This window comes from Lissotriton vulgaris, chromosome 9, assembly GCF_964263255.1.
Source record: "Lissotriton vulgaris chromosome 9, aLisVul1.2, whole genome shotgun sequence".
Lineage (NCBI taxonomy): Eukaryota > Metazoa > Chordata > Amphibia > Caudata > Salamandridae > Lissotriton > Lissotriton vulgaris.
The window spans coordinates 70,667,057-70,679,057 of record NC_141697.1 but is presented as its reverse complement, the minus strand read 5'-3'; the positions used below and the strand labels follow the sequence as shown (position 1 = coordinate 70,679,057).

Below are 12,001 nucleotides of genomic sequence, written 5' to 3'. Positions count from 1 at the left end.
GATAGTATAAGTCTGAATTTGAGAAACTTAAACTCATCCAACAAGTTGAGGCTACAGAATGGGTCTCTCCGGTTGTGATGGCACTTAAGGCCAATGGAGATGCCAGGCTCTGTGTTGACTTAAGAGAGCTGAACAGAGCTGTGATTGTTGACCACTATCCACTGCCAAATAGTACTGAGATGTTGTGCTCTCTGCACGGTGCAAAGCATTTCTCCTCCTTAGATTTGACCTAGGCTTACCACTAGGTCAAGTTACATCCCTCCTCACAAGATCTGACTGTATGTGACGCCTTTAAGCACCTTTAGATTCCTGAGGATGCCCTTCGGTTTCATCTCGGCTGCCTCTGTCTTCCAGAGAGTGATGGAGGGTATTCCTGGGGTTCTGAAGGGTGTTAAAGTCTATCAGGACGATGTGCTTAATTCCGCGTCCAATGAACAAGAACATGACACAAGACTCCGGTAGGTGCTACGTAAACTTCAATATGCTGGTCTCACCCTTCGAGCTGATAAGTGTAAGTTTAATGTCCAGGAAATTGAGTACCTTGGTCATTTTGTTTCAGCAGAAGGTATCAAACCTAAGGCAGGGATGGTAAACTCTATAATCAATTTGCGCTCAACTCCTACTGAAGATGAACTCATTAAGTTTTTAGGTATGGCTGAGTTTTACCATAAATTTGTTTCAAACTTTGCTGGCAGAACTTTAGCACTCAGATCGTGGTTAAAAAAGGGGTGCACGTTTGAGTGGTCCGATGGTTGTGAAAAGGAGTTCACAGATATTAAACGTCTGCTCAACAATGCACCTTCTTTAAGTAGTTATGACCCTTCCAAGCCCTCTTATCTCATGACCGATTCCAGCTCCACTGGAATAGGGGCTGTCTTGTTACAGAAGATTGATGGAGGTGAGAAAACCATCTTGTTTATCTCCAGGCCTCTAAGAGGCTTTGAATGTAATTACTCAGTCAGAGAAAGAAGCACTGGGTGTGTTCTGGGCTGTTCGTAAACTGCAAAAAAAAATTTATGGGGCAAGAAATTTAAAGTTTTGTCTGACCACAAACCCCTCAAGGAAGTATTTTCAAAAAAAGGCATTGATTTTGCCAGACACCGGATACGCAAATAGGTTGTAGCCCTTCAAGAATTTGATTTTGATCTAACATATCTCCCTGGTTCCAACAATGTTTTAGCAGACTGCCTCTCTAGGCTAGGTACTGAGATCGAGGAACCGTCTGTTGATGTTGAATGGTTTGGTGGTGAAGAATTAGAAGAGGAAGTCAATGTGTGCCTGATAAGTGAAGGTGTCATTATGGGATTTGAGTGGAAGCATGAACTTGTGTCTGATACGACTTTCCAAAATGTCATTGCCATGGTCAAAGGAACATGGTGTGAGAAGAAAAACTGAAGATATTCTCACGGGTTTCTGGCACGTCAAGGATGATTTGTCTGCTGTTGATGGATTCCTTTTGTGTGGCAGTAAGCTGGTACCACCTCTTGCCTTGAGGGAAAAGATAGTAAAGAACGCTCATGCCTCTCATATGGGCATTGCTAAAACCAAAGAGAGGGTCAGGGGAGCATATTGGTGGCCCGGGATCGACATCTATGTAGAAAGACTTGTTTGTGAATGTGCAGAGTGTGTGAATTGTGATAAGTCATTAAAGTGTAGGACGCAACCCATGGTGATTAGGGATCAAGCTACTACCCCTTGGTCAGACATTTGCATAGATATTTTGGGACCAGTAAGATTAAGCTCACAAGATCGTTATGTCATAGTCTGTCTGGATATGTTTTCACGATGGCCGGATATCAAGATTGTTAATTCTGTTAAATCCTCTGATTGAACTTTTTGAGCGGGAGGGCTTTCCTTGCACCATCCTGTCAGATAATGGTGTTCAATTTACATCTCATTTCATGGAGGATTTCTTGGCTTCGAGAGGAATCATTCACTAGAAGTCTTCCTTATATCATCCGCAAAGTAATGGCATTGTGGAGAGGTTTATAAAGGTTCTTAAAGAAACATTGCAACAAGCTAGGTCTTGTGGTGCTTGCTGTGAATGAGTCTTATGAAAAAAGGTAAGGGAGTATCGCTTCACCCCTCATTCTTTGACAGGTATAGCTCCATTTCGCTTCTTTAAAGGGAGAGTAGCCAATGTTGAGATGACTCCGTCCTGGATCTAATCTAAGAGGGCTTTGGTTGATGAGAAAGTAAACAACACAGATGGTTGGGAAGAAAGAGAGAAAAACTAGATGAATGAGAGAAAGATTCGTTATGATGAAAGAAAGGCTGTGAAGAGCACTATTGTCAAAGTTGGTGACCGTATCAACGTTAGGTTGCCTAGTAAAGGGGCAGGTACATCTAAGTTCAGTCAACCTATTCGAGTGATTAAGCTCTTTAAGAATGCTATACAGACAAGCGGTCACAGGATTTGGAATTTGAACAGCGTGGCAAAATGTTCCTATGCTCATTCCACCAGTAGATCTCCTCTGATGTTACCAGGACAAAGGGCTGAACATGTTGGAGCTTCTGGGAGCTCTAATAGACCTGTACATTTGAAACGTGCTCCCCTTCACTTACGTGACTTTGTTGCTGGATATGCAAAAATGTGTTCCGCAGTATTTTCTTTATGTTTTTTTTTCTTTCACTTCCCCGTTTCTTCAATATCCCATGCTTTAGTTGAATACTATTCTTATGTTATTGTTTTGTTAGTTCATGGATGGGTAGGTAATGTGGTGTCCTCAGCCTTCTTTTTTTTTTTTTTTTTAGCAACAGGGGAACGAAGGAGGACGATATTTAATGGGGTCCAGTGTACATGTCCTAAAGTAGAGCTTACAGCAGAGTACAAAGTTCCCCAGGGAGCGTGTAACAGTGTGGAGCAAGGAGTTGGTATTGTCAATACCGTGGCTGCAAAGGAAGGGTTCCCTAGTCGGAACTTAGAGAGCCTCACACACCCAAAGTAATAGGCGTGAAACACACCCTTACTGGAGGGTGTCCGGTGTCATCATCGACTCACTGCCCCTCGTCAGACCGGCGCTGCAATGTCTGACGGAGTCCCCAAAGGTACTCTTTTGACGGGGTTCTTTTGTTCCTTGCCGATGGTGGGTGTAGGTGAGGATGAAGAAAGGTGTAGTCAGTGCAATAGTGAGTGAAAGTAATAAAAAAGGTAATCAGTCCACTTTCAACTTTAATAACGTGGCTGATTCCTTAGTTAAAAGGGGTGGGAGGGGAGTTTAGAGACCGTAAAGGTATACAGAACAATAACTCTACCCCCTGGTGTGGTCAACATGTTTCTCGCCAAAAGGCGATTCGTCAGGACCTCAAAAAAGTACTACACAAAAACAAATGTGGACTCAATGCTCAATCTCTATGAAGCAAGCAAATACAACCTCGCTGGGTCGGAGGACAAGAGGGCCAAGGGGTCCTGCTCTATTTAGGCGACCTAGAGGTAGGGGAAAAAATATAAAACAGAAAGAACAAATCAAGTCAAATACAACATAGTGACTCAATGCTCAAATCGTGCAGCGTGACTCTGGTGACACAAGCTCCACACTGTGAGGAGTGAAGGGGGTAGTGTGGAAGGGGAAACAATTGAACCAGGAATTTGGGTGCAACGTCCCTTCTATGTCATACACAACCCAAATATCACAATTGGAGGGTTTCCATTGTGTGTTTAGGACAAAACTGTGGTATGTAGCCGAAGCTTCGGCTACATACCACAGTTTAGCCACGGTATTGACAATACCAACTCCTTGCTCCACACTGTTACACGCTCCCTGGGGAACTTTGTACTCTGCTGTAAGTCCTCAGCCTTCTTGTCAGCCACCGATGCCAGGTTCTGGAATGTGGTGAAGGTTGCCTGGCACTGTTTGAACGGATTGTTACAGTTAACTCTGTCTTGCTGCTGGATGGGATCTAAATGATTACTGCTACTAAATAAAGTATCTCTCTTCATATCAACTGCCTCCAGAACTTCATTATCTGAGAGACCTACTTCCACACACTCCTCTGCACCCACACACACCCACCATGTAGTCTTGGTCATTTCCATAGCACTCCTCTGCACCTACACCTACCCTTTGCTTGGTCCTCTCCTAAGCAATCCGCTGCATCAACACCCACTGTGTACTCTTTGTCCTATCCTTAGCACTCCGCAGCACACACAACCTGTACTCTAGGTCCTGTCCTAAGCACTCCGCAGCACCCATACACCCCCTGTACTCTTGGTCATGTGCTAAGGATTCCGCAGAACTCACACATGCCGTGTACTCTTGGTCCTGTCCTAAGCACTCCGCAGCACCCACACACACCGTGTACTCTTGGTCCTGTCCTAAGCACTCCGCAGCGCACACACACACACACACACCCTGTACTCTTGGTTCTGTCCTAAGCACTCCACAGCACTTACACCCATCATTTGCTTGGCCCTCTCCTAAGGTCCTGCCCTAAACGCTCCGCTGCACCCAGACCCACCCTGTACTCTTGGTCCTGTCTAACAAACAGTAGGTATTTAGGTAGAGGCCCTGAATCCCACAAGGCATCACTGGGCGGTAGTGCCCTTCCAGGGGGGATGCATAGCTGTAGGATGGGAGATCAGTACCCTCCACCCATGCTTGGTACACGGCCCCCGTTTCTAATCTCTACCAGACTCAACTATTGAGCCCTACAGCTAACTACTAACAGCAGGAACAACATTGGAAAACACAAAACAACCACCACCAATGGAGAGTTCCGCGGCTGCCATGGAAACTCTGCGGATCCCACAAGGCTTCACATCCACCTGGTGTGAACAATGACTGCAGGAGACTAGCTCGTTAAAGGGGCAGATGATTCTGTGACTGATGTTCGCACCATTATTTGCGCGGGTAGAGCAGGAGACGCACATCTGATATCAGCTGTGACAGCTTGCTTCATAAAAAGAACAATGACTGCTTCCCAGAAGGGCTCTGAGAACGTGGGCGTTTTGTGGGCTGACAGAAGATCCAATACTTACACAATCAATAAATAAGCTTGCTCATTGATTCTGGACTGGGGGGCGCCAGACTTGGCTGCTGGGAGGGAGGCGTGGGCGCAATTGGGCTCCCTGTCAGGGGGACCTAAGATGGCACTTGGCATCTATCAAAATTGTGCTAATGCCACCATCTATAACAGTTTGAAAATTACGTCACCTCCACTGCATCATGGAAGCTCTCAAGCACAGGTCATTGGTCTGTCAAGGCTCTGTCCAGTGGTGGGTACGGTGCAAACCGCTCTGTCGCAGATCTATCCGACTCCGGTATTGTGACCAGCACTGATCCCTCGGCCCCGCCAACCTCGGGGATCATGTCACACCCTGGCACAGTGCAGTGGTGGGTACAGTGTAAACAACTACGACAGTCTCCAGTATGGTGTCCAGCGCGGATCCCTCAGCCCTGCCAGCCTTGGGTACCAGGTGAGTCCTTGGCACAGTCTAATGTTGGGTCCAGTGTAAACAGCTCTACCGGTCTCCAGCAAAGTATGCATACCTCACCCCCATCAATTGCGGGCACCATGTACAATTGTATAAGTATTATAAACACAATAACAAAGGGGCGAGAGTTACCACTCTTCCCTTGTTCTCCCTCATGAATATCCTAACAAAGAAAAGGGAAAGGTGAAAACAAATCTAAGACAAACCCTCTCTGGGAAGCCCTCAGTGGTTTTAAAATTGCCCTCACCCACTAGACAGTAGCATGCTTCCCCGCAGGGCCTGCTACCACACTGTGACACAGAACAACACTCAGGGTGGAGCAAAGTGTGTTTAATGGAGCTAATGCCCAAGGTTTACAAGGGATCCACTATGCACAATGAAATTAAAACTACCTAAAAGGGTTCTCTCCCTACTTTAATCTGGCCCCCCCTTGGCAGGGTTAAAACTATGATTTGAGGTGTACCTGGGTAATTAGTTCCCTGTCCCTCTTTCAGCTGGAGTAGGAATTTGAGGGTTTGTCATCGTTTTACATTTATTTTCCTCTTTCCTTTATCTTTGTGTGGTAGGACAATTGTATAAGTGCCTAGCTTTGTGTGCTCCCTATCACTTTTTCTGTCTTTCTCAGGTATTGTGCCCACCCCAGCCCTATCGTTCCTACTTATAACATAAAACCTACTCCTACAAGGTGGATTGGTCTTAGGTACCATGGCATCCCTAGGCACAGTTCCCCCAGTGGCTGGTTATCGTGTGGGTCCCCAGATTAGTCTCGGGTACTGTTAGCACCACCTACGTTTACTTTCACTATGTCCTCTTATTTTAGTGTTGTCATTTCTATTAGAAGCAGGAGTGCGTAGCTGTTGTGAAGCCTAGGCTGAGCAGGACTATGAAAACCCTCATTCATCTAGACCTGCCCGAAGAAGCAAGCCTTGGTGGGACCCGATACAAAGCTTAAATCTCCCTTCCCGCTTCCCCACCAATCCCGCTACCTTGAAATGAAGTCAAGTACATGGTTTTAATCCACTAAGAGACCCAAACATGACTTTTTCTCCCACATCTACCTTTACACTTCAGATAAATATCTCACATGTACTCCAGGCGTAAAAAATTTGGGATTAGGTGGAGTGGTCTTTTTTTTTTAAACACTCCTAGAAACACTACATGACTTTGCTGAGTAACAAATGTCTATGTGAACCTACAAGGGAATTGTATTCAACTGTTTGATAATATTTGTGATGGCTAATGAAAAGATCAGGTTTGAAAAAAACTGTTCATAATTTCTAAATGTTACTGGCTTTCAAAGACCACAATTATATGAATAAATCCTGCATTGAGTACATCTCTTACTATTGTCTCATATTTTGTTTGCTTTTTTTATCCCAATGATTCCTTTGATTGGATCTATTTGGCCAATCATCCAATGCAATTTTTGAAAGGTTTTCTAAAATAATTCCTTAAGGAGTTTTTGTGTTGTTGACATATCGACAGAGATGGGTAACGGGCTGGAGATAACATGAACTCATCCACAAGTAAAATAATGGCACGCTCACCCAAAGGAGCTTACCGTCTTAAACGTACAAGAATGACTATCCACTGCAGGGAACCTGTCCTTGTAACATCACACAACATTAGGTTTCATCAGTCAAAGACTTTTAGGAGAAGTTCACCAAGTATGAAGCGCTGGATGTGGGGACAGACCAAGCCAGATGCAAAGGTTTGAGTGCACCAATTACAAAGGAGATCATGGTCAAACCTGGGATCTGCTCTGGAAAGCACATGAAAAGAGTAACAGCAACATTTTGTGCGAAATAACCATTTCTGCTTAAAACATCTTCTTGGTTTCACGGGGACATGACGGACGCTGCTGTAGCACAGGTGTAAAGAGCACAGTCTCAGACCCGGACCATTACCGGTTGGCCATCGTGGTACTCGGAGACTCAACAAACCATTCAGTCAGCCTCTGCTGGACAGATCAGGAGACCGAAATAAGAACACAAAGCGTTTGACCGCAAATACTTTGGGAATCGAGAAACCTGTTGCTTTAACAACTATAAAACATTGATTTTATTAATGGCAACAACTAGCCAAAGACAATGGGCCTGAACGCGACTCCCACTCAAATCGAAGACCCAGGGCATTTTTTTGACTTCAGCTTGTTCTATGAATCCCAAAAAAGGCAAACCGCCAATTTTCAACCCTCAATGCTCAGGAAGATCCTACCACTCCCACAGAGAGCCCATCATACAGAACGTACTACATAGGTGGTGATGGCTTGGTTGGCTTTTTGCTAAATTGTTCACAACGGACTCCAAATGCGTTATATTTGGACTGCAATGACTTCAGAATCAAGAAGTAGACTTTGTCTAAAACTAAAACGACAAGTTCAATGAATTATGATAAACTATGCCTCAACAGGGAACCCTAACCACCTTACATTCAACAAGCATCTTAGTATTCAATAAACGGGAGTGCAAACACTGCAGGCTACTGCATTCCCTCTCGTACAAGCTGACGCACATTATTCGGGGGAGACTATATATGCCCACCTTTCCTGTAAAGACTAAATCCTGTATCTACTTTTTATTGTACTTCTTTCTTTGGACTTCTCCTGATTACAGCCAGACTACATTCCCATTCACCACAGAACGCAACCCAGCAACAGCCCTCCGGAGTTATGATAGGGTTGTGAGGCAAATTGAGGGAGCGCCACTGATTGGAAAGGATCCTAAAAAGCCCTGCCATGTTTCCAAACTCCATGCGCGATGTGCTTCTCCAGTCCATGTTTATTCTTTGATTTCTGGTATTTGTTGTCTTATTTATTCAGTTAAAAAAGAGGATTACAATTCCATAATTTAGAGAAAAAACATATGGACTGTAGTAGCACATCACGCATGGACCTGGGAAACTTGGTAGCAATGCCAAAAGAAAATAGGAAGCAAGTAGGCTTTCCTAGTAAAACCAACTAAAAAGAAACAACCCAGAAGAAACTCTTGTTCAACAGTGCCTATAGTCACAAGAAAATCCGCTCCAAAATTTCCGAAATCAGCCATAAGGTGCACGTCACTCATCAATGCAAGAGACTTAGCAGCACAACACCTGGGTCTAAACTGGGAAATTAATTCAACAGAGGACTAGATCTGTAAGGCAAGAGATTTGACTACACTAGTAGGTGATGGAGTGGGCTAAAGTAGGCAGGGGCAAGAAGAGGACTGACCAATTCCAGTATCCCTGGGACATCACCCTTCATACTTTATTCATGGGATTTCATTTTTCTTTGGTAACCAAGATTCAACAATGGTCTGACCACACTACTTCCATGTTAGATTTTACTAAGTAAACTATGATTCATAATGGGTTCACCTGGCTCTACAAGGTAAATCCCTTTGAACCTTCTGCTGGCGTACACCCCAAATGTCTGCAAAACATCATCTGTAGGGGGTACATGTATTCCTGAAATGCGAAACGCCTTCTTCTGATGGAGAGTTCATGAGCTGCTGCAAGGGGTATCCCATCTAACTCCAGCATGGAACGGATCCAAACCTGATTTTCAGGCTATCCACTGGCTATATAAATTAGTTCTACTTAGAGTCACTGTACGTAAATGTACCCTGTGTGAATATCCTGAAAATCTGGGATGGGCTTATGTTAGACAATACCAAAACATCCCTGGATTACTAGGAAGATTCCCACTGGGAGAAAACATGAAGCACAAGTTTTCTCCTAATGACAAGTACAATTATCTGCTAGGATGACTTCGATCACATGAAGTTCACGTCGCACAACACAAGTTAGTGGAAGTGAGAAAGCAAGAGGAACTTTGATGCAAGCACAGCAGATTCCTAGAGGTTTGCCTACACAAGACTTTCAATCACCCAATGTCAGGCAGACGCACTGTCCCCCAATGTCAGGCAGACGCACTGTCCCCCAAAGTCAGGCAGACACACAGTCCCCCAAAGTCAGGCAGACACACAGTCCCCCAAAGTCAGGCAGACACACAGTCCCCCAAAGTCAGGCAGACACACAGTCCCCCAATGTCAGGAAGACGCACCGTCACCCGATGTCAGGAAGACGCACCATCACCCGATGTCAGGAAGACGCACCGTCACCCGATGTCAGGAAGACGCACCGTCACCCGATGTCAGGAAGACGCACCGTCACCTGATGTCAGGAAGACGCACCGTCACCCGATGTCAGGAAGACGCACCGTCACCCGATGTCAGGAAGACGCACCGTCACCCGATGTCAGGAAGACGCACCGTCACCCGATGTCAGGAAGACGCACCGTCACCCGATGTCAGGAAGACGCACCCTCACCAGATGTCAGGAAGACGCACCGTCACCCAATGTCAGGCAGATGCACTGTCCCCTAATGTCAGGCAGACGCACTGTCCCCTAATGTCAGGCAGACGCACTGTCCCCTAATGTCAGGCAGACGCACTGTCCCCTAATGTCAGGCAGACGCACTGTCCCCTGATGTCAGGCAGACGCACTGTCCCCTAATGTCAGGCAGACGCACTGTCCCCTAATGTCAGGCAGACGCACTGTCCCCTAATGTCAGGCAGACGCACCGTCCCCTAATGTCAGGCGGACGCCCCATCACCCAATGTCAGGCGGACGCACCGTCACCCAATGTCAGGCGGACGCACCGTCACCCAATGTCAGGCGGACGCACCGTCACCCAATGTCAGGCGGACGCACCGTCACCCAATGTCAGGCGGACGCACCGTCACCCGATGTCAGGAAGACGCACCGTCACCCGATGTCAGGAAGACGCACCGTCACCCGATGTCAGGAAGACGCACCGTCACCCGATGTCAGGAAGACGCACCGTCACCCAATGTCAGACGGACGCACCGTCACCCAATGTCAGACGGACGCACCGTCACCCAATGTCAGACAGACGCACCGTCACCCAATGTCAGACAGACGCACCGTCACCCAATGTCAGACAGACGCACCGTCACCCAATGTCAGGCAAACGCACCGTCACCCAATGTCAGGCAGACGCACCGTCACCCAATGTCAGGCAGACGCAGCGCCACCCGATGTCAGGCAGACGCACCGTCACCCGATGTCAGGCAGACGCACCGTCACCCGATGTCAGGAAGACGCACCGTCACCCGATGTCAGGAAGACGCACCGTCACCCGATGTCAGGAAGACGCACCGTCACCCGATGTCAGGAAGACGCACCGTCACCCGATGTCAGGAAGACGCACCGTCACCCGATGTCAGGAAGACGCACCGTCACCCGATGTCAGGAAGACGCACCGTCACCCGATGTCAGGAAGACGCACCGTCACCCGATGTCAGGAAGACACACCGTCACCCGATGTCAGGAAGACACACTGTCACCCGATGTCAGGAAGACACACTGTCACCCGATGTCAGGAAGACACATTGTCACCCGATGTCAGGAAGACACATTGTCACCCGATGTCAGGAAGACACACTGTCACCCGATGTCAGGAAGACACACTGTCACCCGATGTCAGGAAGACACACTGTCACCCGATGTCAGGAAGACACACTGTCACCCGATGTCGGGAAGACACACTGTCACCCGATGTCGGGAAGACACACTGTCACCCGATGTCAGGAAGACACACAGTCACCCGATGTCAGGAAGACACACAGTCACCCGATGTAGGCAGACACACGGTCACCCAATGTCAGGCAGACACACAGTCACCCGATGTCAGGCAGATACAGTCACCCGATGTCAGGCATATACAGTCACCCGATGTCAGGCAGATACAGTCACCCGATGTCAGGCAGATACAGTCACCCGATGTCAGGCAGATACAGTCACCCGATGTCAGGCAGATACAGTCACCCGATGTCCGGCAGATACAGTCACCCGATGTCAGGCAGATACAGTCACCCGATGTCAGGCAGATACAGTCACCCGATGTCAGGCAGATACAGTCACCCGATGTCAGGCAGATACAGCCACCCGATGTCAGGCAGATACAGTCACCTGATGTCAGGCAGATACAGTCACCTGATATCCAGCAGACACACGCTCACCAAATGTCAGGCAGATACAGTTGCCCGATGTCAGGTAGATACAGTCACCTGATATCCGGCAGACACACTGTCACGTAATGTCAGGCAGATAGTCACCTGATGTCAGGCAGACACACTGGCACCCGATGTCAGGCAGATACATTCACCCGATGTCAGGCAGACACACTGTCACCTAATGTCAGGCAGATACACTCACCTGCTTCCGGATTCGTGGGAATCTTCCACATGTACAGGTTGAAGTCATCCGAGCCGGAGAGGACATACTGTTAAAACAAAATATGAAAATGCTTAGTAACTGAAAATGTTGACAACTAGCATGCAATAAGTGCCAAATAATATGCACTCCTATTCTGGACACGTGACGTATCCTGACAGCAGCGTGTCTGGCTTAATCTTTGGTCTACTTAGCTGATGATACTTTAGAAAAAAAGTAATACAAACATTGATACAAAAAATATTTGAAAAGTAAAAGTTCACAACATTAAGTAACACTTACTGTGCAACACTTTGGCGCTTTACCAGCAAAATAATGTAATATGTG

At 46.9% G+C, this 12,001-nt stretch overlaps 1 protein-coding gene across 1 annotated transcript in view; it reads right to left on the bottom strand.

The window, feature by feature from the left end:
• The window catches only part of DCAF5 (DDB1 and CUL4 associated factor 5), a 334,903-nt gene that overhangs the window by 39,977 nt on the left and 282,925 nt on the right, over nt 1–12,001 (bottom strand). The window contains exon 7 of the mRNA XM_086937046.1: nt 11,657–11,723. Coding sequence (XP_086793172.1) covers nt 11,657–11,723 — 67 coding nt within the window. The remainder of the gene's footprint in view (nt 1–11,656; nt 11,724–12,001) is intronic.